At 36.3% G+C, this 26,924-nt stretch overlaps 1 protein-coding gene and 1 pseudogene across 1 annotated transcript; both read left to right on the top strand.

Moving 5' to 3' along the window:
- Positions 1-133: 133 nt before the first annotated feature.
- LOC121323285 (cullin-3) lies at positions 134-20,009 on the top strand. The gene is made up of 16 exons (XM_041264254.1): positions 134-405; positions 10,063-10,260; positions 10,810-10,923; positions 11,243-11,403; positions 12,142-12,256; positions 12,363-12,591; positions 13,028-13,173; positions 13,404-13,580; positions 13,786-13,956; positions 14,258-14,365; positions 14,655-14,779; positions 16,835-16,931; positions 17,138-17,272; positions 17,717-17,903; positions 18,212-18,357; positions 18,575-20,009. The coding sequence occupies exons 1-16, from the start codon at positions 343-345 to the stop codon at positions 18,704-18,706; spliced, it is 2,304 nt and encodes a 767-aa protein (XP_041120188.1). The 5' UTR covers positions 134-342; the 3' UTR covers positions 18,707-20,009.
- A 1,567-nt stretch (positions 20,010-21,576) lies between these two features.
- Positions 21,577-25,830, top strand: LOC121323449 (annotated as a pseudogene).
- The last annotated feature ends 1,094 nt before the right edge of the window (positions 25,831-26,924 follow it).

Below are 26,924 nucleotides of genomic sequence, written 5' to 3'. Positions count from 1 at the left end.
AACCCAAAGACAGAAACGGATCTTCGACTGGAGCAGGTATGCCCGTATCAACCTGCCCAACGTTTATCAGTAGCTCCCTGTTCCTTGAACTTTTTTTATTTCGTCTCGCGCGAGTTGAGGTCCGGTTTGCCCTGCGCAGTGAGAGCTGTTTTGTCCGCCATCACCGTACTGAAAGAATCGGAGGTTGGAGCGGCGGTGGAGGAGTGACAATAATATCCCAGAAAGAGGGACACAGGCCCGCAGGAAAGGTTGAGGGGACTTAACAGCACAGTCACCAACACGTTTGACTTTAACGTCCCAAATAGTCTTTCATGTAAATAAAGGAACACAGACAAATTAAATATGTCGAACCTCAGCAAAGGCGGCACCAAGAAGGACACCAAGATGAGGATACGAGCCTTTCCTGTAAGTAGTAACCGGAGACGGGAAGCCGAGCTGGGCAAGCAGACAGACGCGAGGGTCGGGGCTTCAGTGAGAATAGGGGAAGGCGAGGCCTCTTTAATTGTAAACAAAAAGGGTTCTTGATGCGATTGTTAATTGCAGATCCGTTATGTGAGTTTAAATAAACAATGGATTTTAAAAAAAAGTGTGTCAGAGTTATGCGAGTGAATTTGAGAACCAGCGTCACATCTTTGTTGTTTATATGGCCTCCGTGACACTTGTTTTAACACAACACAGTACACCAAAAGTCTCGAATGGATTTGTAAATGCATTACTGGACAAACGATTCTCCTGTAGCTTTATTTTGTATATTAATATGGTCCCGATCATTCCATTTATAACCTAATTAAAGTACTAGGCATCACATCAGGGCAAAGGCGATTGTTTTATTTCATATTCCGAACTTGTCAACCACAGGTGAATGCTGTTAAATATTGAAGCTATTATTTCAAGGTATATTTAACAATCAGGACATGCCGGGAAGAGCGGTAAAAATTGAGGTTACATTTGGAAAAACAGGGTTTATTTGAACAATTGCCTTTCATTAAATATAGATTGACTTCTTGTTGTGGTATGTTCAACTGATTTAATGTGGTAATGTGTGGCCTCTAATAGAACTGGCCGAAAATTGACCGCATATCAGATGAGTTCATACAATGTTTTAGAAATCTGTAAAGAATACAGTAATAAAATGTGTAGTCAGTCGTGCATGCGTCTAAGTTCACAGTATGTCTAACACTGCTCAACTTATAATTTTCATTTGTATAACTGTTACATTTGCTATAAAGAGACTACAGATTTCATTTGGAGACAGAGTTATGCTTTTAGTGCCACTTCCAGATGGTTATGTTTGGGGATGTATCTCCATCCAAAACGTTTAACTGATATTGCAGTTAAAATTCAGTTTCCCCAAAGATTTATTTTTAAATAAGTGCACTACTATGTATACTGTTTGTGTGTTTTCAAACACTTTTATTCACAGTGTTTTATCATGACTTGTCAAAGTTTAAGGCAGGCCTAAAAGCTGTGCAGACTACTGGGAGGGATAGTAATATTTAGGGTTAATTTTGGTGCAGAGGGTGGTCATCGTTTGTGCAAGTAGTAAACAACAAGCAGTTTAAGACAACATCTAAATGATTACATAGCTCTGAGAACAAAGAATATCCCATCTGTTAATTATAGAATCAAAAGAGCACTGTAGCAGTGCTCAACTCTTACTACAGCTGTGAAGGTACTGAATGAAAAGCTGGTAAAACAGCATGGTAAATTCACCTATTACTATCCAAGTACAAGGCTGAACATTGTAATATTAATTCATTAATGAGAATGGGTGCAGTAAGTCTGGGTAGTTTATGATTTTTATTTAGTTCAAACATTTGCAGTGCATATCATGTATTGAACATGACAGCCAGCTAACCTAAGTGATAAAAAGGGCCACAGTTTAATGGTTTAACTACACCAAAAAATATTGCCTGCTCATGTACCATTTGTTTAAAAATGTACTAATTAATAGGTGCTTTACAAAACTAGGGGGGGGGGGGGGGGGGGGTTTTGGTTGGGGGGGGGGGGGGGGGGGGGGGGGGGGGGTTAATCAGTGACATATTTATGGTTACCTTGCATAGCCTAAAGCATTTTTTATGCTAGTAGTATTTTAGTTATTAAAGTTTCCAAGAGGTCTAGTAGTTGTCTTTCATTAATAACTTGCAGAAAATCTAAAACAATTCTGAGGAGGCCTAAAGGAGAAACAAGTTAGAAATCTGTAGACAACTAAGCAGATTGGAGTTATTAGTTTCTTTTTATCCACAGTATACTTTTGCCATGCATTGAATGGAAAGATAAATTCTCTTCAGTTTTCATGTATACAGTTCATGTAGCCATCATATGGTGCAAATATATAATTATTTATTACCTGTTGTAGAAAAACATTTTTGCGCCAGTCAGAATAAGCTTACTTTGACTAACTTGTTTCAAGTGTGGTGGTGTGTTTTTACTTTCCTGAGGTTAATCACTGATAAATAGGGTAATTGGGTATTCCAGTCTCTTTGAAACAAAACCCCATGCTTCCTTGAAGCTTAGAGGATACAACCTGATATCATATTACTGAAGCTCAACAGTATTTCATTTCATACCATTGGAAAGTTAATTGATACGTCAACGCGTAATTTTTTGCCTCTTGAAAACCCTACATTATACAGTAAGGGTACAGTAGTTGGTGTCAATCTCCAACAGTATCAGTATATATTATATATATATTATATATTTTTCCTCTCTCTGGTTTCTATATATATATATATATATATTTCATATATTTATTTAGCAAGTACAAAAATGTGGAAGTTTTGGGGGGTTTTTTTGCAGTGGTGACGCTTATAGTTTTTACTTTAGATAGAAACATAATTTTCCTCTCTCTGGTTTCTCCTATTAAGATGGCTTGGACTGCTATGCAGTGGGAGTCCTTTTTCATTGTAATATTTAATAGATTCTGCATGCTAGAACTGGTTAGAGCCCTGAAATACTAGGATCCAGGCCAAGTCATTATATAGTGCTACAACCCCATGAGGTTGTTTTTCTTCGGCACACAATCCAGTTGTTCTGCGGGATTTTTTTTGTGTTGTATGAAAGGTAGAGTTCCATCAGTTGTGCTTAACCATTGTTGGTTTTACAGGCTATTTTGTTTTCTGCCCATATTAACCTTCACTGAATATGAATCTTACTTGCATATGCTTTGAATGAAGGACATGTCAACTCTACATAAACTCAATTATCCACTGATAGGGATGCCTTAAGATAATTCTTTAATAGTGATAAACTAGTTTATCTGGGGGTATGTGAAGGCTGTCTGTCTATGTCACACTTAAACCAACATTCTTTAGCACAAGTTATGGCTAACTGCCTATGTATTGGAGTTTGATACTGTATTTGTATGTCAAACTTTATGCATACAGTGGATGTTGGTTTGTGGTCATCTACTTTTTCAAATTAACTCTCATATTTAATTTAACTGAAAAAAGTCCACTCTTGCTAATAACACAGTGTAACAATTTTTTTATTTTTTTTTGTTCCTGGGTAGTAAGTGTTATTTCCTAATTGCTTATGCCTCAAAAGTATAGAAAATGGCTATTATTCCCCACAAACTTTGCTTTTGTGACCAGGACAGTGATATTTCAAAATAATCACTATTTCCAATGGGAAAACGGGCAAATGTGTGTCTTTTCGTTCACATAAAGTCAGAAAAAAACAACATATGAATCCAAATTAACATGTATTTATACTAAAATAATACCAAAATGACTACAAAAGATTTAGAAGTGAGTAGTTTTTCGAGATTTACGATTATGCTGTATTTTGTATTACTTTAGTATAAATACATGTTAATTTGGATTCATATGTTGTTTCTGACTTTATGTGAACGAAAAGACACCCATTTGCCCGTTTTCCCATTGGAAATAGTGGTATTTTGAAATATCACTGTCCTGGTCACAAAAGCAAAGTTTGTGGGGAATAATAGCCATTTTCTATACTTTTGAGGCATAAGCAATTAGGAAATAACACTTACTACCCAGGAACAAATTGTGTTGCATAGTGTAATCAAAGCCCTTTTAAACAACAGAATATAAAGTACAGTTTCTAAGACAGTTTATAATTACATAATGTTTCTAACATATAACATATAATTCCCAAATGTTTTTTTGGGCCTAAAATAAAATTACCTTTGGATCCTGTTTTGTTTTTTCAAATGAGAAAATAAGTGGAAATACATTTACTTCCCCTTGCCATGTGGTCTTTGAAGTCCTTTGCTAGTGCAGTCAGCACAAATGGGCAACACCGCTTAAAGCTCTGCATGAGGAGTAGTAAGCAGTCTCCACAGTTGCAAGACAGATGTGTTTCCACTTCACATAGTGTGGCCAGGAGATGCAAAAGGAGCTCCAAAGGTGTACTCCCCTTCTCAAAGGACATGTGCTGTTGTCTTCAGGAGTCCTGTGAAACGATGCTTAGTGTATTGTACTCTGGGTTTGCAACATGACATGAAATGGTCATGCCGGCATTTTGGGCAGTGAAGAGGGATGTGTTCTTGTTCTTTTGCATGAAAAACAAACAAACAACTTTAAAGACAATAAACGTTTACAAAACAATTATCTGACGACCTGCTTTTTCACAAAAAAGTGTATTCAGATATTGAAAGGAGTGAAAATTGCAAACACCTTTTCTTCAGCAAGGTAGAAGTCCATTAATGTGCTTGGTTTCATTGATGTGATGGACTCATTGGTGGACGACCTGTGTCAGTTGTCGCTGTACCAGTCTCTTCTTTAAGGTGGAGGTAGCGATTACCACTGGCATCAAGGACAGGGGCAGGAATCCACTGCATTTGTTCTGCAGTGAGTTCTGGAGCACTGCAGCAGGATCGGTCAGCACAGATTCTGCTTGTGCCCCTGGAAAATTATGTGCCATGACTATATATTTGTAACTGAACATTCTGGAGTTAGTCAACTCCATGTCTCTTGCTTTCCATTTCTGGATACATCTGCAGAGGCTTCCTTGCATGTGTGTGTTTTTATTTTATGGAAAGCTGACACTGCAGTGTCACGGTCAGCTAGAGACACAAGGCACATTTATAAAAACAATGTATATTTAAAATTTATGTTCTGAAATTACCAAAAGGAATGCAAAAAATAATAGATGTAGGAGTTGTTCATAAAATGGAAAAGCTACCAAAACAAAGTTATTGGCTATTGGAGCACACAGCTGTCTAAAACTCTTCATGAGGTTACAGTGGGATTCTGTTCTCCATATACGCAGAATATAAAATAGTCAGCACTTGGATATACTATACCCAGATACACATCAGCTGCGTTTTACAGTACTTGTGTTTGGATAAAATCAATCAATTCCGTTATTTTATATATATATATATATATATTATATAATTATATATATATATATATATATATATATATATAGATATATAATATATTATATATATATGGACATGTGTGTGTCACACGTGTGTGGGTAACCTATTGTGCAGTGCTGTGAAAAAGTATTTGCCCCCCTGTCTGATTTTCTACATTTTTGTGAATTTTTCTCATTTGAATTTGGTAAGATCTTTTTGTGGGTTGTAGTAGTATATAGAGGGAGTCAGAGAAAAAGATGACACCAGAGTTTGGTGCTTCTTTCATTTGTTGGGTGTGCAAAGTAATCAAACATGCAATCTTCATGTGTGACAAAGTTATTGCTCCCCTAGTTAACCCAACCCAATTAAATGGTTAGTTAGGGTCAGCTGTTAGAATACTTTGGTTAACAATCAGGCCTGATTTAGGACAGCCCTGCCCAATATAAATCTGACTAGCTTTGACCCTTACCATTAGAGTGAAGTTGTCAGCACAAAAGTTCTAGAGGCACATAATGCCACGATCAAAAGAAATTGCTGAAGACCTCTGGGGGGGAAAAAAAAGTTGATGCCTATCAGTCATGAAAGGGTTACAAAGACATTTCTAAGGTTCTGGGCCTCCACTAAACCACAGTCAGAGCCATATTGTCCAAATGGAGAAAGTTTGGAACAGTAGTGACTCTTCCCCGGAGTGGCCGTCCTGCCAAAATCTCTCCAAGAGCAAGGTGTAAAATTGTCCAGGAAGTCACAAAGAACCCTAGAACAACATCCAGGGATCTGCAGGCTTCTCTCGCCTCGGCTAAGGTCAGTGTTCATGACTCCACCATCAAAAAGGGCAAAAATGGGACTCATGGCAGAGTAGCAAGGCAGAAACCACAGAAAGAACTTCATACCACGGTCAAGCATGGTGATGGTAGTGTCATGATTTGGGGATGCTTTGCTGCTCATTGAAGGAACCATGAATTTTGCTCTGTGTCCGAGAATTCTACAAGAGAATGTCAGGCCATCCATTTGTGAGCTGAAGCTGAAGCTCACCTGGGTCATTCAGCAAGGCAATGATCCAAAATACACAAGCAAGTCTACATCAGAATGGTTGAAGAACAAGAAATTAAAAGTTTTGGAATGGCCTAGTCAAAGTCCAGACCTAAACCCCATTGAGATGTTGTGGCAGGACCTGAAACGAGCAGTTTATGCTCCAAAACCCACACATGTCACGGAGTTGAAGTAGTGGGCCAAAATTCCTACACGGTGCTGTGAGAGACTGATCAATAAATAAAGGAAGCGTTTGGTTGCAGTTATGGCTGCTAAAGGTGGCATAACCAGTTATTGAATCTAAGGGGGCAATTTTTCACACGGGCATTGGGTGTTGCATAACTTTCTTAATTAAATAAATGAAATAAATATCAATATTTTGTGTTATTTGTTCACAGGGTCTTTTTTTATCTAATACTAGATTTTGATTGATGATCTGATAACATTCAATGTCAATAATGTGCACAAATGCAGAAAATCAGACGGGGCAAATACTTTTTCACGGCACTATATATATATATATATATATATATATATATATATATATATATATATATATATATACACACACACAAATTAAGGCACTTGCCCATCACACGAAATTGCCAACTCTGTCACCAGTTTTCTGATACAAAGCCCATTTCTTCAATGTTAATTTATTTGATCCGTCACAGCCCATGTGTTTTTTGTTTTGTGTTTTTTTCGTTTTTTTTTTTATTTTGTTTTTTTCACATGCCAAATTGGTCCATGCACGTGGCGGTGTGTCAGGACAGTGTGTCCGCGCCATGCTCCAGGGCTGCAGAGATACTCTGGTCACACTGACGAAAATGCACCAACAAGTAAATGAGAAGAGCAATTCCAGCTACGGTAATGTGAAACAGTTAATCATTAAACAGTTTTAGATACTCTGATGTATTTTTTTTCTCTTTATCTGTGATCTTGCTTTTGTGTATTTTCATTTATAAAGGCACTGAAATTAGAGCCTTATTCAGCTGCATGTGCAATTTTGAATACTGTTTCAGTTCTGGATAATGTGTTGTTTTTTTTTTTAAATCTTTTGATGAACTGCATTGCTTTTAGGTTTTGTGCCATTCTGTGCATGAGTAACATTTTGATTTAATTTTGCTATTGGGTGGTAATGTGGAATATTACATACTGCTACAATTTACTGTACAGTCCACGTGTCTACTGTTGTCTCTTTGTAAGTTATAAGAATCACTGTTCTGAATTAAAATACTTCTGTTGAAAATATGGTACTGTAACCAACTACAATACATCAAAATGAAACCTATTTATTTTGAAACACAGTCCTTTCAGCAATGTATTTTTGACATTTGTATTTTTGTTTTGTGTTTCCTAAACACACCAACTAAACAGGCCAACATTAAATAATCAGATATGGGACACACTGTTTTAACCATCACTGAAGTTAAAATATTATTTATTTATTTATTAACGCCCTTATCCTGGGTGACTTGAAATTGTTATAAAATATCACAGTACAAAGTATCACATTATAAAATATCACATTACAAGTTATCATGTTATAAAATATCATAATACAGATAAGAGCAGATATGCAAGTATTGACTAATATTGTGTGCAAGTGAACAAAGTGATGTATTCTGTACATGTTTAGACATCTGCATGTCACAATTTTTCATAATAACAATAATAAAAATAATGAAGAAAACATTATAGCGTGGCTCGGCGGACTTAGAAAAACCCCACAGGCCCGTATTTTAATAAATCAAGAACAAAACATTTGTTTCCTTGGTGTGCTGTTTCATGATGCATACGTATCTTGGACAAATCAATGCCAAATACAAAGAATGAACCTCGTAGTTTTGTTAATTTTGTAAAATATGCCTGTGTATGTATATATTATATAACATTGTTACCTGAATGGTGATCTTTTATACTGTGCTTTTCGGAGGGTGTTTTCTTCATTTGCAGATGAGTCTTCCAGGCGTTTGTCTGCCCTGTTTTCTTGCAGATGTGTTGGGTTTTTTTTTGTTTTTTTTTTTGTTTTTTTTAATTATTTATTTATTTATTTATTTATTTTTTGTCCATTTGTGATTGAAAAAGGAAGAAATGTTTTGAGTTACGGGAGATTTTGTAGGGTCGGTCGGGAAACCGGATCCTGGAAATATTTTATTTTAAGCCTTAGGTGATATCTACAAAGTAAACCTTAATCCAGATTCTGATATTGTAAAACTTGATTTATTCTGTCATGCTTGTTGGATTTGAAATAGCTGCAATATTGTGTCCTCAGCATCCAGAGGTCACGACTCATTAAGGCGGAGTTGTTAAGTTGGGCGAGGGAAAGAGTTATTTAGTGCTATCACTAAACATTGGTACATGCTTTACATCACTATGCCAGTGACAGCTTTGTACCTATCATTAAACAAACACTTTGGAAGATATCAAAGTTTTATGCAGCCTACATTTTGTATTGCCCTGCAACTATGCCTTTCATCTGAGCACATTTGTCTCAAAGAATAAGGATCTGAGTAGTCAGATTTGTCTAGATTTAGACTTTAAAACTGTAAAAAGGTGTATTCGAAATAATAAATGTTTCATTGAAAGTCGGAGTTAATCATATTTGAATTAAATACATCTTTTTCACTTTGAAAGTATTGTCTTTCTGATTGTCTGCAGTGATGTAATGTTTACATTGCTTTAGGATCCCAGTAATGTCACGTTTACATAACTGCATCACAAAGCGCCATAATTCCTTCCATGTATTTTAAAACATGATAGTTCTTGTTGCTGGAAGTGACATCTTATGTTCTTTTGTTTGATTGAATGAAGCTTATTCATTGGTGTGTGATGACATTGAAACAAGACTACAGCATTTCTTGACAAGATTTCTATAACTGTCCAACTAGTATGTCTTGAAAACTAAATGCAGTAAACTAAACCTAGATGTTTATTATTTGTGCAAAATTAGCATGGGTGTACAATCTGGGAAACAACTAAGAAAAAATAAACTTGCTTTCAGAAATTGTGTTTAATTTCAGTTTCAAATTCTTACTATGACCTTTGCACTTATGAAGTCATAATAGGAGTGTTGTGATGATTCAGTACACATATGGTAATGTAGCATTAATACACTTCTACAAAAAAAGTTCCTCAAATACCTAGCTCACTTAGTCTTCTGTTTGAAGTGTGTGGTTTTAGGTTAGTTATTTGTAACAGGTTTTTTTTTTTTAAGTATTTTTTTTATTGTGCTAGATAGATCTATCACTTGTGAGAATGTTCTGTAGTTTTAAGGTAAAGTCGGTATTACTCTGTGCAATACAGTTCCTATGTTGTATGTGTGTGAATGTTGTGGAAGGATATGAATTGCTTTCATGCTTTAAATGACAGTTATTGTGATCTAATGAATATCTCAGACAAACTCCAGACAAAGAATCATAGCCATTATTTTGTTTTTCAATAAACTTAACTTTAAACATTTTAGAATTATGCTGAGTCAAAATAGCATCACTTTTCATCATGGGGTATTTTAAAAGTGACAATCTCTGATAATGGTGGAGTATAAGATAATACCTGGCTTGGAGAAAATGACATGAATTGCAACAAATGGTTTGTGTTTGTTGTATTTTTACCATGCGACTGCTGTCAAATTCAATACTGCATGCTTTGTCTCATTAAACTTTGGTATTTTGAAGTAATTGTCTCATTTTAAATTGCAGATGACGATGGATGAGAAGTATGTGAACAGCATCTGGGACCTTCTGAAAAATGCCATCCAGGAGATCCAGCGGAAGAATAATAGTGGGCTTAGCTTTGAAGAACTTTACAGGAATGCATACACCATGGTGTTACACAAACATGGAGAGAAACTCTACACAGGACTCCGAGAAGTCGTCACAGAACATCTGATCAACAAAGTAGGATGTAGTCTTTTAATACATGATGGTATAGAGCTGCACTACAGCAAAAAAATAAATACATTTAAAAAAAGCTAGATTGTTGACCTCTTCCTGGGTGACCGTGCCATAATGCTTAATAACATTTCAAACAACTGCAAAGGTTATGCTTCCTTTGAACTTGTGCTGGTTGATTCTGATCACTTGTACTAAGTCTCATTGACACAATTTATCTAAGAATAAAATAATTAGGACTGCCTGTTCGTTCAAGGGTCCAGAAAAGTTAATAGTTCGGAATGACACTTTTTTTACTTTGTAAAACAAATTATTGTCGTTTTGGTTTAAACAATGCTCTTTCTGACTGTGTTAAAAAAAACAACATCACTTCTTACTGCAGCAAAATATTGTTTTGTGTCTGTAAATCATAAATTGATATGTTTCTGTCAATTATAAAACTGGACAACATTTGTATGTTTTGCACATTATCCCATTATTTGAGAGATACCTTTACTTTTTTTTTTTAATCTTTACTGATAATTGTATTTTTTTTTTTTATATATATGTATATAGGTACGAGAAGATGTGTTAAACTCGTTAAATAATAATTTTTTGCAAACATTAAACCAAGCTTGGAATGACCATCAGACAGCTATGGTGATGATCAGAGACATCTTGATGTACATGGTAAGTAACTGTAAATGTCTGATTTGTATTAAGCTGTATTAATCATCATAATCCAGTATCCCACAATAGAAATTGAGCAATGTTATTGTTTCAAATGACAGACTCCTTTCTAGCCGTTAGGGACCTGATACTGACCATTCAGAGTAAAGGCAAACTTTATTTCATTTCCCAACCAAATTATTTTTCTGCAAGGGTTCACATACATTGTATTTCACTTTGATTGGCTGTATCTAAAGTAACCTTTTAATTGTAGCATTAAATGATTGTTTCTCTTAATTTATAATGCTAAAAATGCTATTCTTTGTTTTTTCTACAATAGGACCGTGTATATGTACAACAGAATAATGTAGAAAACGTCTACAATCTTGGATTAATCATTTTCAGAGACCAGGTTGTACGTTATGGGTGCATCAGAGATCACCTCAGACAGACGCTTTTGGACATGATTGCACGAGAGAGGAAAGGCGAGGTGGTAGACAGGTATGTCAGGTTTATAGCTGTTGTCTCCCATTTACCAGTGCAAAAGATGAAGCACTTCTGAACACCAAATGTAAGGTGCAGCACTTGACTTTTAACCTGTAGTGCAAAATTGTTGTCTCTGCCAGGAATACATATAACTGGTTTGTGGAAGCTTTGTGATGAAAGTTTCTCCATCACTTCTAAATACAAGGGCCCCCCTTTTATCATTTTAATAACAGAAACGAAGAGCTGCTGTAAAATGAATACAGTTTTAATCAAATGGCTACAAAGCTCTCTTGCCTTAATACAACAAAATATATATTTAAGAATTGCCCATTCTCTAAAATGCAATACAGATTTTTTAACTGGGCTTTGGATGGATCCAGCATTATTCAGCAGCTTTGATTTCACTAACACTTTACATGCTGCAGGTAGGGGCATTTTGTTTTTCTTTGCATTTTTATTTCAAGCCTGACTTTCCTTCATGTGGCTCTAGAGTGTTGAGGTATTTGTTGTTGTTTTTCCTATTTTCACTCATTCTACTTTTAATCTTTATTGATTCGATGGCGCTACTTACTACTCACTGATGTAAAAATAATTAAGTACATTTTATTGTAGAATTGCTGCACACTTATTTTATTTACTTTTGCAATTAATGATGTTAATAGGGGGGGAATTGTTTTAATCATTAAAATGGATCCAGTGTGTATCTCAAGTGTACTGTTTATTTTGTCCAACGTGTGTATGTATTTTTTCCAGGGGAGCAATCCGAAATGCTTGCCAGATGTTAATGATTCTAGGCCTTGAAGGAAGATCAGTTTATGAAGAAGATTTTGAAGCTCCATTTTTAGAGATGTCTGCAGAATTTTTCCAGGTTTGTATTCTATATAAAAAAGACAATCTTTGTTGCACTTAATTTGTATCCTGAATCATGTGCAGTGATGGGCTGTGCTTTTTCCTTAATGTCTGTTTAATTTCAGATGGAAAGTCAGAAGTTTTTAGCTGAAAACAGTGCAAGTGTGTACATTAAGAAAGTAGAGGCTAGAATCAACGAAGAAATTGAACGGGTGATGCACTGCTTGGACAAATCAACAGAAGAACCCATTGTAAAAGTAGTTGAGAGAGAACTCATTTCCAAGCACATGAAGACCATTGTGGAAATGGAGAACTCTGGTCTTGTGCATATGCTGAAAAATGGAAAGACAGAAGGTAGCTTCAATCGTATTCAAATAGTACACAAATCAATATTACATACATATTTCCCTTCAGTTGTTTGACTGCAAAGCTGATCTTCTCAAAATATGTTAATTCATCTTAAACTGATTTTGTTAGTGTTTTCCTCCATACTCCTAGTCATTAATAAGGTAGTGTCTTGATGTCTTTGAAATATCGTATGCGTTGCTAGTAGAGACAGGGTAGTGCCAGACTGACGTTAGTAAGGAGTATTTCTGAAAATATATATATATAGATTTTCCAGTGTTGTCAGAATCGGTCTCAGTTCCTTCTGCAACCTTTTTTTGACGTTATCGGGCCATTAGAGGGCAGTCTTACAACACAAACACCTTGGTCACTGCCAGATGTTTTCAGCAAAGTTCTGTTTGAATATGTGCACAGTTCCCATATTTCTTTGTGCACACTTTTACAGATTTGGCCTGTATGTACAAGCTATTTAGCAGAGTGCCAAATGGCCTGAAGACGATGTGTGAGTGCATGAGTTCATACCTGCGGGAGCAGGGGAAGGCACTGGTGTCTGAAGAAGGAGAAGGGAAGAACCCTGTGGATTACATTCAGGTAATCATTTTCTGTAATAGGTGATTTGGGGGTGCTACAAATAGTCCTTGTGTGTGTGTGTGTGTGTGTGTGTGGGGGGGGGGGGGGGGGGGGGGGGGGGGGGGGGGGGGGGGGGGGGGGGGGGGGGGGGGGGGGGGGGGTGCATGATTGTGCATGATTTTCAATTGATTACTGCAGTATTTGCTATGTATATAAAGTGAAACAAAATACAAATCTTTGTGCAATTTTAGGGTCTTCTGGACCTGAAGAGCCGGTTTGATCGTTTCCTGCAAGAATCCTTCAATAATGATCGGCTCTTCAAACAGACCATTGCTGGAGACTTTGAGTACTTCCTGAATCTCAATTCCAGGTCACCAGAGTATCTCTCGTTATTTATTGATGATAAGCTGAAAAAAGGAGTGAAGGGAGTAAGTGTTAATTTTATTATGGAAATAAAACATTTTTCTATCTGCTTTATGACAAAACTGTTCTGGCTAGCCATGTGGCAGGCACATTACCTAAAAAAGTTACTTAGCATAAAAAAGTCATTTTTCCCCAGATGGCTTTGATGGTTACCAGTTGCAAAGTTGTAGATGTTGACTTTGTGTGTTCTGGATTTGTGTTACTTTACAGCTCACAGAACAAGAGGTGGAGACAATCCTCGACAAAGCAATGGTTTTGTTTAGGTTCATGCAGGAAAAAGACGTGTTCGAACGGTATTATAAACAGCACTTAGCCAGAAGACTTCTCACCAACAAAAGTGTGTCTGATGATTCAGAGAAAAACATGATCTCAAAATTGAAGGTAACTGTTGTCTTTGTTTTCTGTTTGTTTTGTTTTTTTCTTTTTTGGTTTTTTGCGACCTCTGTAGTGATTTTACCACAAACTGAAACCAGGATTTAAATTACCGGATACCGGAAAAGTTTCCTTATAAAACTGTTGAACATGCTTCACATGCTGTTCTGTTTATTGTCTTGCTAGATTATGCAGTTTGTTTTCATGAGATGGAGAATGTCATTCTCATCATAAATCTAATGTTTATAGGCATGTAAAAAAAAAAAAAAAAAAAAAAAAAGGTCTATTTTGAATAATTTGTTTTCCTCAGACCGAGTGCGGCTGTCAGTTCACATCCAAATTGGAAGGAATGTTCAGGGACATGAGCATCTCAAATACAACAATGGATGAGTTTAGACAACATCTGCAGTCCACAGGGGTAAGAGAAGCTAAATCTGATTGAAACAGGACACATTTTCAATGGAATCTAATGCACAAATGTCTCAGTACGCTGTCATGTTTTAATATTTAACAAATAGTTTTTAAAGCTGTACAGAAGGCTAAAAGTATTCAACTATGTCTTCGATGATATAGTTGCAAGCAGCTTCCACATGACTGCATGAATTTTCCAAGTGTCATAGCAGCTAGTTTCACTGTATGTATTTGCTATTCTACTTATGGAATAAACTCGGATGATTTAAACTGTTTATCTTATTAATTTTGTTTAGGTTTCTTTAGGTGGAGTTGATTTAACAGTAAGAGTACTAACTACAGGTTACTGGCCTACACAATCTGCCACACCAAAATGCAACATCCCTCCAGCACCCAGACATGCTTTTGAAGTATTTAGAAGGTAATAACTCTCATGTTTCCTTAAATTTAGTTTGATTTATTGTAGTTCTTCACCTTTTTATCTTTATCATCTACAATTTCTAATCATTTTCATTTGTAACGCATATTTTGTCAAGAGGTATTCTATTTACTAACTCTTGACGAGGGGCAAAATTTACAGTTGCACATCCCTAGTAGTCATAGCTGTCAGCCTGGTAAATAAAGAATGCAAGTGTAATTAGCAATTGAGATTGATATAAAATATTCTCTCTCTCTCTCTCTCTCTCTCTCTCTCTCTCTCTCTCTCTCTCTCTCTCTCTCTCTCTCTCTCTCTCTCTCTCTCTCTCTCTCTATATATATATATATATATATATATATATATATATATATATATATATATATATATATATATATATTTTACAGTGGTTTTCAAAAGTATTCACCCCCCTTTGGACTTTTCCACATTTTATTGTGTTACAACATGGAATCAAAATGGATTTAATTAAGAGTTTTGGCCACTGATCAACACAAAAAAAGTCAATAATGTCAAAGTGAAAAATAAAATCTACAAATTGTTCTAAATTAATTACAAATATAAAACAGAAAATAATTAATTGCATAAGTATTCACTCCCTTTGCTATAACACACCTAAATAAGCTCTGGTGGAACCAATTGTCTTTAGAAGTCACATAATTAGTTGAATGGAGTCCACCTGTGTGCAGTTAAGGTGTTTCACATGATTTCAGGTTAAATACACCTGTCTGTAGGAGGTCCCACAGTTGGTTAGTACATTTCCTAACAAAAACTACATCATGAAGACAAAGGAACATTCAGAGCAAATCTGGAATAAGGTTCTTCAAAAGCACCAATCAGGGGTAGGATATAAAAACATTTCCAAGGCATAGAATATCACCCGGAGCACAGTAAAGTACATTATTAAGAAATGGAGAGAAAGTGTGACTCTGTCTAGAACAAGCTATCGTCAAAAACTGTGTATCTGTTCAAGAAGGGTGATAGTCAAGGAGGCCATCAAGAGTCCTGTGGCAACTCTAATGGAGTTACAGTCTTCCACAGCTGAGCTGGGAGACACTGTGCATACGGCAACAATAGCCCAGGTGCTTATGAAAACTGGCCTTTATGGGAGAGTGGCAAAAAGAAAGCCATTGTTGAAAAAAACTGACATCAAATCTCGGCTAGAGTTTGCCAGAAGGCATGTGGGAGACTCTGAGACCAAGTGGAAGAAGATTCTATGGTCTGATGAAACCAAAATAGAGCTTTTTGGCCTCAACGCTAAGCGCTATATTTGGCGCAAGCCTAACTGTGCACATCATCCTGAGAACACCATCCCTACCATGAAGCATGGTGGCGGAAGCATCATGCTATGGGGATGCTTCTCTGCGTCAGGACCTGGAAAGTTTGTGAAGACAAAGGGCAAAATGGATGCAGTAAAGTACAAAGAAATCCTAGAGGCAAACCTGCTGAAGTCTGCAAGAGACTTTGGACTTGGGAGAAGATTCATAAATTCTTCCAGCAGGACAATGATCCCAAACAGCCAAAGCCACACTGGAGTGGCTTAAAAACTAAAAGGTCAATGTCCTGGAGTGGTCCAGTCAAAGCCCGGACCTCAATCCAATTGAGTATGTGGAAAGAGTTGAAAATTTCTGTTCACCAAAGGTCCCCATCCAACTTGATGGAGCTTGAGCAATTTTGCAAAGAAGAATGGGCAAAGATTGCAGTGTCCAGATGTGCAAAGTTGGTAGAGACTTATCCAAATAGACTCATGGCTGTAATTGCTGCCAAAGGTGCCCCTAACAAATATTGACTCAAGGGAGTGAATACTTATACAATCAATTATTTTCTGTTTTGTATTTGTAATTAATTTAGAACAATTTGTAGATTTTATTTTTCACTCTGACATTATGGACTGTGTGTGTGTGTGTGTGTGTGTGTGTGTGTGTATATATATATATATATATATATATATATATATATATATATATATATATATATATATATAGTAAAACATTCCATTCTTGTTATCAGTTGATACGTATTTTTTCCATTTTATTTCTTTAGGTTTTACTTGGCCAAACACAGCGGTCGACAGCTTACACTCCAACACCATATGGGCTCTGCAGATTTAAACGCCACTTTTTATGGTCCTATTAAAAAGGTGAAGACATGCATGATAATACAGTTAACATGTTGGTAATTAGATGGGAATATTTTGACTTTTGAAAAACTCAAAGTATACTGACTAGAAATAAAACACATGTAGTTCACTTACGTGCACATTTAAGCAGGGTCTACAAATACTTTTTATATGCAAGTGTTTACCCAAAGTATATAATCCTTCTGTTTTAATTTCCTATGAAACAGGAGGACGGTTCTGAAGTTGGAGTAGGAGGAGCACAAGTAACTGGCTCTAATACCAGAAAGCACATATTGCAAGTTTCAACATTTCAGATGACAATATTAATGCTGTTCAACAATAGAGATAAATACACATTTGAGGTAAGTGATTAAAAAGTTGAGTTCTGCTGTATATCTAATCACAGTCAATATTATTAGTTCGGTTATTGGTGATGAATTATTTCTTTACCAAGTTTCTTGTGCTGAATGATACTGCATTGCATCTGTAAATCGGAACATCATGTAAACCACAGCCAATGGTAAATGGTATTGAGGACGTTTCCACGATGAAAGATTTCTCAAACTGGACCTTTTTGTTTTTCAATTTTTTTTTTTATAAATGTACCCTTGTTATTTCATTATTTTTTCCCAGTTTTTTTTTTTTTTTTTCTGTTAGTTGATTTCAATTGATAAATCATGTCATATCCTGTTTTTACTTTTTACAAGCATTTTAAATCTCAAAGCTGTAGGCTTTCTTTAAGAAAGTTGAGAGTTGGCATCGAAGTGAGTGTTGACATGTAATTTTGTAATGTATTTCTTATTTAGGAAATTCAACAGGAGACGGATATTCCTGAACGAGAGCTTGTTAGAGCTCTTCAGTCACTGGCATGTGGCAAGCCAACACAGCGGGTTCTTACTAAAGAACCAAAATCTAAAGAAATTGAGAATGGGCATGTATTTACAGTAAACGACCAGTTCACTTCCAAATTGCACAGAGTGAAGATTCAAACAGGTTTGTAGTTCAAGACCAGGTTCCCTAATTTGTTCAAACTTTGCAGAATGCTTATTTTACATGTTCTGTCTGTAAGTAAAGGTTGGAGCTGAGTGCATTTACTGTCTTTAAAACAGATTTTATTTGAATAAGGAATATATTTGTGTTCAAATACAGCTCTTCACACTTCCTCAGTAATGGTTATGAATACATTTAATTTTAAATTAGGTGCAGGTTTATAATGTAATCTGTATTTTAAGTAATGGCTTAATTGTTGACGGTTGGTGCAGTAATCTTTTCATTATGGTGTTAATGTGAATTTCATGCAGTTGCTGCCAAACAAGGAGAGTCGGATCCAGAGAGAAAAGAAACACGACAAAAAGTAGATGACGACAGGAAACATGAGATTGAAGCTGCCATTGTTCGCGTCATGAAATCTAGAAAGAAGATGCAGCATAATGTGCTTGTAGCAGAGGTAAGTTTAGTTTAACGGAATTCATATTAGACTTGAACTGTTTTTATGTAGCCAATTTCACTGTAGGAAATGTAAACTTTAATGATTTGGGTTATAAACAGGGCTAATGTACAACATTTTTAGTGTGGATTTTTATGGCACTTTCTACACCATTAGTGTTGAATGAAGTGCATTAACTTTGAAAAGTAATATTTAAACTCTTTTTTTGCTTTTACAGGTGACTCAACAGCTGAAGGCTCGTTTCTTACCAAGTCCGGTTGTTATTAAAAAACGAATTGAAGGACTTATTGAGAGAGAATATTTGGCACGAACACCTGAGGATCGCAAAGTATATACTTACGTAGCATGAAATGCATTCAGTGAAATACAGGAAGGAGTTTTGGACTATTATTCGCATGAACTGGGAAGTTCCTTTTAAGTAAATAAAAATACTGGGAAGACCTCTTCACCATTTAAAAAAAAAAAAAATGCAGTAAGTGTTCTAGATTTATTTAAATCAGGCCTTTTATTCCCTGTGAGAATTTTCAACATGAATTGATCCAGCTTCAGGCTTTTCACCATTTTACCCTTGTAGAGATCGCCATTAAACAATTCCTTTGGAAGAATGTGAATGCACTGCATATTGTTTTCAATACTGTAAAAAAGCAAAAAAATAAAAAACAAATAAAAAATAGCAAACGTGAATTACTATTACTACAAATAAAAATAATTGTTGGAATTTCGCTCCCCAGTTTTTAATGTTGATGTAAATGTGTTTTCTTAGTGTTTTGTAGCACTTGGCTGATTGTACAGGTTTGAATTAGAAGCAGTTCTAAACTGAAATACTTTTATTGCTGATTTGCAGAGAGACAGGATTGTTTTGTAGCATGCGATATTTTACCAATGGGAGTTATTCTCACACTAGTATATAACTACATTCTTGGTCGGCCCTGTTGTAAAATGAAGCAGCAGTATGAATTGTTCCTTTTCATATTAGGTTCTTCCAAATGCAGTTCTTAATGGGTTGGGTTTTTCTGGTATATTGATACAGGAAATAAATTAACACAATGTTTTAATGTATATAAATTGTAAAATAAATCTGTTATTGTACACTCTGCCGAAGTGGATTGTACAGAGCCTTGTTTCCAATGTATTAAATGTAGACAAAGGAAATGTAAAAAAAAAACAAAACATGGATTTAGTGTAAATGATTGACCCGTGTATTTAACAAGAGCATCAACAAACCTATAACATTTTAATGTGATCAAGCTGAAAGAGTTGAAGGCGTTTTTACCACGAGAACACATGATGGACAGTGAAGACTGAATGAAGTATGTGTAAGAGAAAATACTTTAATCCACCCTAAACTCCACCACCAAATCATCGTTTTGTTGTTTTACATTAAAGTGTGTATTGTGTTTTCTGCTTTCTAATTTTGCAGGGTTTATATTAACCTTCACTAACAGAGTGCTTGGTGATAAAGGGTGAAATGGCTGAAGTAATGTGGAATTTATTAATTGGAGTGCATTTGTGTTTGCAGTTCAGTAATAGAATGCAACTTGTACATATTGGCTCTTTATGTTTTAAATGAAAAGAACATATTTATTTATCTAGATACAGGAGAAGCAGTAACATGCCTGGCTTCTGAAGATTTCTTTTTTTTATTTTTATTTTTTTTAAATGAAACAAATATGGACACTTCATATTTTTGCATGACGTTAAGTTATTTTTTTAAATAGGATTTTGATGATCTAGACTGAGACATCTATGCTTTATCCATTCAGTGTTTGACAGAAAATTTGAATATTGTATTTATGATTATTATAGTGTTCTTGTTTTTCTCCCTGTTTTGTGACAAAGTTACTGTTTTTGTTTAAATACTGTTACGTGAAATTTAATCTGGAATTTATCCTAAAGGCAAGAATGTCATTCTTAAAGTCTGGAGTACTATTACATTTTAAATCAATTTAATGGAATGGGTTCATTTCCGGTAAGAAAAGGAACAACACTTTTGTTTCAGTTAAATAAAATATTTTCCTCATGTAAATCTCGCTCGGTTAAATAATTAGTTTAATGTGGTACAAGAATTTTCACAAGAATAGCTCAAATATGGGATGTTTTGGCTTTGTTAGGCACCCCTTTACATGTGGTTACACCCTTTAGCCTTTGAAGTATCACACATTTTTTGATGGTAAACTCAAATATCTATCTATCTATCTATTCTATTATATATATATATATATATATATATATATATATATATATATATATATATATATATATATATATATATATATATATATATATATATATATATAATATGATATCTATAAGATTGCCAAAATCCAAACAGTTTAGGAGGTGCTGTCTTCAAAGCGAAAATCATTATCACATGCTTATTCCTTGGGTGCTGTAGTAACGCATCACGTACTGTTGTGGTAACTGCAGATTACAACATCCGTTTAGATGAGCATGAACGTCCATTGACCAGAGTTTACTCCATATTCCAAAACTTTTTTTTTTTTTTTTTTTTTTTTTTTTTTTAAATTAAGATTGAGTTGTTTTTTGTTTTTGTTTTTATTTTTTGTTTTTTTGCGGGGTGGGAGGGGGAGGGGGTCAGCGTGGAAGAGAATATTTCTTCACTTTTTCATTAAAGTGCTAACCCTTTATCACAAGACAGATGGGAGCCATATGTAACAGAATTTGCGTGATGGCGTAATAGGGCAAATGGGATCCATCACCATACTGCATTATAATGAGATGGTGTTACAAAAAAAAAGTGGAAACGGGTGCTGCCAATATCCTTGAAGGCAAATGTTGCTTTTCTTCTAATACAGGTACTGCTGGAACAATGGGTAGCTGTGTACATGGCGCTGTCTTGATTTACTGAATTATTATTTTTTGTATTAATTTTATTTAGTTTTTTTTTTAATTTTCAACACTAGCAGACTGGATCTATAGATTACCGTGCTGTTTCTGTGGTTTTTCTTTTGCTTTGTTTTGTATTACATGTTTGTATTGTCACCCAAAATGTGAATTGTACGGGTATAGCGCTTTTTTTTTTAATATGGAATTGTATGAAGTGATAAAACCTGATATTCTGGACATATGGTACGTGTGGGGAGTAATCACTTGGATTTCTGTATTTCATGAGTAATGTTTTGAAAAGAAAGACTGAAGAGATACTTTTTTGTGGTAGCCTACTTAAATACTGCAAGGATACCAAAATCAAGATATGAGATGTTAATACGGTTTGACGACAAGAAATCCTTTCCACGTAAGTGAAACAGCAGACCATAATGAACGCAAGCTTCGGCTTTGTTCAGTTTTAAGGATCCAAGTCCTTACTGTGCCTTGTTAAGTTTACCATTTATTTTGGCTCAGGGGAGTTGTTTAACTCTCACAATACTGTATGTGACACGTGTTTAGACTAAGATTTATCTGCATGCATGTTTTTGAACATATGACGTGTTTTTGGTCATGTTTTTTCTGCCATTATTATTATTATTATTATTATTATTAATAATAATAATAATAATAAAGCAATACGACTCTGAATCTTCGAGACAATGAGAGCCAAATGAGAGTTCATACTACATGGTTTACTCTAATATTAAAACCGTATCCATTATGGTTTTATACTTAACCTGATCTTAGTGTTGGGTGTGTGTGTGGTGATGTATATGTTATATATATCCACCATTCGACTTAGATATTTTTTTTTTAGGTGGGTTAAGCTGAATCTAAAAAAAATCCCCCCAATTGATTTTTATTGTTCACGTTTGTCTATAATATTAATAAAATAATCTGTACCCCACTTGTGTTAGCTGATGGGGGTGAGACAGACTCGGGGAGAGACCAGATGAGGTTCGACGTACTTTTTTTTTTTTTTTTTTAATAACACAGCGGAACCCTATTTGGGCCGGGGTTCACGCCAAAACAATAAACGGCTGTATCTCTCTCTTTTACACCGCACTCTGCTTTGTCGATAAGCACTCAGTCAGTTCTCCGTCTCTCGCAGTCTCTCGCCGCTCAGACATTCCCCCGCGTTCTCCCGCTCGCGGCTCCGCCCCCCGCCCAGTTGTTTGAATAATTCTGGCATTGTGAGAGCTGTATTTAAAATGACGACTGTCTCGTCCGCCAGTACAGCAGCTATAATCACAAACAGAGGGCTGCATATGAAAAGAAATCAGGAGTGCATTACACCTGAGCGAAAGACGTCACGTTTCAGGTCTCCTGCAGAAATCGAGTAGCGCTGTATTTGCTTGGCAGTGAGCCCGGTAAACATAGGCTGAGACGCCCGGGGGGTGGAGGGGGACGGGGGTTAGGAGAGAAATTCGACTGAAACCTGCCGCAGAAGATAACGGCGCGGATTCGGGAGCGGAGACTGCAGAGTAGGTGAATTTTGTTTTATTAAAAGTGTATGCTGTCTTGAGGTGTGTGGTTGGTTTGTTTGTATCTAGGCAGATCTCTCGGTTGCTGCTGGTCTACCGGCATGCTACAAGCCCCTGGCTCTTACACAGTAAACAGAAAAGTCGCAGCGCTTCATATCGGCACAAACCCTGCATGTGACAGCTACGAATTTGAATACAGTGAACAACTTGCGTAGAACGCAGTACAACTTTTTAGACAAACCTTTGGTGATACATTATCATGTGTCTTTCAGGACGAAAAATAAAAACAGACCGTGGTGAATGTTGTAGCTGTAAACACATCCGTATGCATTTTCAGATGTAAATAACAGTTCTTAGCAAAGATAACAAAATGATCGAATTTCCACAACCAATATGCACTCAAACGTATTGGGATATTTCTAGAAGAGACAGGGTATCTTGGCAGAAACCTACGCTCGTGATGTGATTTTCGTAAAATTAAAAAGCACAAGCATTCTGGATGCATTTTATTTTATTTATTTATCTATTGGTGTTTTTACTGAATATGTTAAAAAAAAAAAAAAAAAAAAAAAACTATAAAGTTAGATTTAATTTGGGTAATAAACCGATTAAATTGTAACTTGTAAATAAGTTACCTTGGGAACTACAATAATTCAAAACAACACCCCCTTTTGGAGACTTGCTGAAAAGAATAACGTTTTTGTCTGAAACCTTACTTTTTGGCTCGACACTTTAAAACGAACATTTCTATCCGAGCCTTTTTTTTTTTTTTTTTTTTTTTTTTTTTTTTTTTTTTTATATATAGCTTTCTAAGTTATTCATTTAAAAAAAAAAAAGGTCGCATAAAAATTTGCATTAATTCTGGGCTAGTATAATTGTATATGAACAAGCCTTGCATTGTTCTAATGATGTCTATCTAGTTTGATGCCACAATGTATTAAGCCCCTTCGCAGTGGGTTAAATCTGTTTGTTTTTTTGTTTTTGTTTTTTTTAAAGTATTTTTTATAAGGTGTAGTGCTAAAGGGGTATAACACAAACGGTAACAAACTAACTTGATGATGCATTCGAGAAATAAAAGCCTTTCCCCCCAAAAAAAGAATACTATTGGATCCAGTATTACACCATGCATTCAGCCACCAGAATGAACTCTACTAATTTAATTAAAGGTTATAAACTGACCATCCAATCAGAATATCAGGTGAAAGGTCAGGAGACCCAAAAGAGAGAGAGAGAGAGAGTTTTGAAATGTGCTTTCAGTGTATTATTTTTGTTATATGCAATGCATAATATCTCACATAATCGACCTTTATTGCCAATGCACGCAGCATGTTTAGTTTCTTATCAAAGTTCAAAGTAATAATGACTTTATTTTCAGTACTCCAAACTTGCCCCTAGTTCTTTATTGTACACCTGCTTTCATTATATTTATTCGTTTTTTCCCCTAGATTAGACTGCAGTAAAATATCCTCCACAAACAGTTAGTATTTCTTCATTTATTTATTTTTTTGGGGGGTGTGCTGCTATGCTGAAAATAACTGATTTAAATGATTTAAAAAAAAAAAAAAAAAACTTGGGGTACAGTGGTAAAACAAATAAAAAGCTGAACTAAAAACAATAAATGGTTGTAGTTTACAGACACAAACAAAGCAACTACAAACAGAAAAAAAAACAAATATGATGGCTATGTATATACCAAGGATGAATTAAGAACATCTACACTAGCTTGTTTTATCACTGGTAGGCAAGAGGAGAAAGCTAGCTCTTTTCTGAATGAGTAGAAAATTAAACAATTTTCTGAAAATAAAATGACAATTAATTTAGAACATGCTTTAAATACATTTCAGAGTCCTTCTATGATACAAAATCCAACAGAAGTGGTGTTTACTGTAGAAAAGAAACCCTTGGACACTAGGAAAAAATACGTTTTAGGGAAGTATTTATGGTATACAGGCTGTAAGGTGAAATTGTTTGGCCACCTTAGTATAAAAACTACTGAATAACAAATCTGTGTGTTTTTTTTTTTTTTTTTTTTTTACACTCTTAAAACCTTCCTAGTGACTTTTGTGCTGTCTTTTAAAAGGTGACTTCATAGTTGTGGAGAGCCAGGATCTGCTTTTGATGACAATGCACCTTCTCTCCAACCCTGGAGAGTCCTTCCTTCTGCAGCAGAGCCTTGACCTCCTGCTGAAGCGGGTGAGCCCAGACCTGCACCTGTTCCATGTGTCCGAGCATGTGACACCAATAAAACACTCTGAAAAGTACTGCAGGAAGACCTTGTTGTACCCCTCCCTCTCCGTCATCCTCTTCCTTCACAAAGACTTCTGAGAGGAGAGGATATTTCAGCTCCAGGACTTCTTCCAGTACGGCAGGTCCACTATGGAACGAGATAATCCGAATTACCCTGTACTGCAGTTACGACAATTACAAAGACATGGTGCAGATGTATGAGACAATCCTACAGAAGGAGGCGAGTGTTCAGAAGAGCAGCTTCTGCTATTTCACTTTGTATACAGACAGACAAGTCATTGAGCATTCCGCTGTCCTTGAAACAGCTGTCACCTGGGGTTTGTGTTGATCTGAAGGAGTCTGCTGTCCTGCAGTTTAGGATAAAAGAGATCGGCCAGCTAGTGCCTCTTCTAACAAACCCCTGTGCTCCAATCAGTAGAACGAGGTGGCAAACTGAAGATTATGATGGAAACAAAATTATTTTTCAGGTACCTAGTTTTGAATATAGACATCCTTGTGGGAGGGCATTGTTTAAATATTAATGGTAATCTAGTTTTTAATAGGATTCCTTACACACATCCTTACAGTACATCCTTGAACAGCTCTGCAGTTTCTCCAAGAACGCACAAGGCTTCTCCATCTGCTTGTGTAGGAACAAACCAGGAAATAGCAATTCATCAGATCCAAGCAAAACATCTGAATGTTTTGGAAGACTAATTCTTGATCTGATCTCCCCACGCCCCCCACCCGCTTTCCTCTTATTCAATATCCCCACCGGACCTCATTTTAAATATTTGAGAATTTAGCAGAGAAGAATTGAAATAATCATTCTTCCAATTTTAAAGGAAGACTTTTTTTTAAATCTGTACTCTGTAAACTTGTGATATACACACTATATATATACACAGTGCCTTGCAAAAGTATTCAGACCCTTCCTATGGTGTCCCATTTTGTGAAATTACAAAATGATGCATACACATTTTTTTAAACTTTATTTTATTCAAAACTTGAATGCTCAAACTGAAGACTTCTAAGGGTAAGATGAGTTACAGTAAATGTCAGCAAGAGCTAAAGAGAAAAAAAACTGTTGATTGCATAAGAATCCAGACCTGTCAACTCAATATTTGGTGGAAGCACCTTTGGCAGCAATTACAACCGCAAGTCTCTTTGGGCAAGTTTCTACCAGGACTCCTGGGTGCTATCGACAATGAGACACGCTCTGCAATTCCGCTTAGGCCCTCCCCCCTTCAAGGGTGTGCTCCTTATCATCGTCGAACCAGCCTGCGCGATTCTCGCTCGATAGGGGATCGCCAATCTTCAACAGAAGAACGCTGTGCACTTGGTAAAACCAAGCGATACTCTCAGTGGCTACTACTCCAGGTACTTCCTGGTGCCTAAGAGGGATGGCAGTTTCAGACCTATTCTGGACCTCAGGGTCCTCAACACGTTCCTCAAACAAAGGAAGTTCAACATGTTGACCACACAGTATATCCTCCAGTCCACCCAGCTGGGCGACTGGTTCACATCGATCGACCCGCAAGACGCCTACTTCCATGTCCCAATCCATCCCGCGCTCAGAAAATATCTGCGCTTCACCTTTCAAGGCAACGTGTCTGAATTCTGCGTGCTGCCGTTTGGCTTCTCACTGGCGTCCCGCACATTTTCAAAGTGCATGGATGCAGCACTGGCTCCACTCAGGCTGCGGGGTGCGAGTGTCGACAATGCTGGAAGACACTGGAGTGGTGGCTCCGTCCCGACAATCTGCGCCTCAGATCTCCCCTCGGCTCTCCTCACAGAAGGGAAGTTGTCACTACGGATGCCTCCAGCCTGGGCTGGGGAGCGGACTGGAATGGAAGGGGAATAAGAGGTCAGTGGAAGGGACATTGGCAGCAAGCGCACACAAATGCCCAAGAGCTGTAAGCAGTAGCCATGGCATTATCTCATTTTCACTAGCAGTTAGTGCACAAA

This window comes from Polyodon spathula, chromosome 11, assembly GCF_017654505.1.
Source record: "Polyodon spathula isolate WHYD16114869_AA chromosome 11, ASM1765450v1, whole genome shotgun sequence".
Lineage (NCBI taxonomy): Eukaryota > Metazoa > Chordata > Actinopteri > Acipenseriformes > Polyodontidae > Polyodon > Polyodon spathula.
The sequence above is the reverse complement of the archived record's forward strand: the minus strand, read 5'-3'. Positions and strand labels throughout refer to the sequence as shown.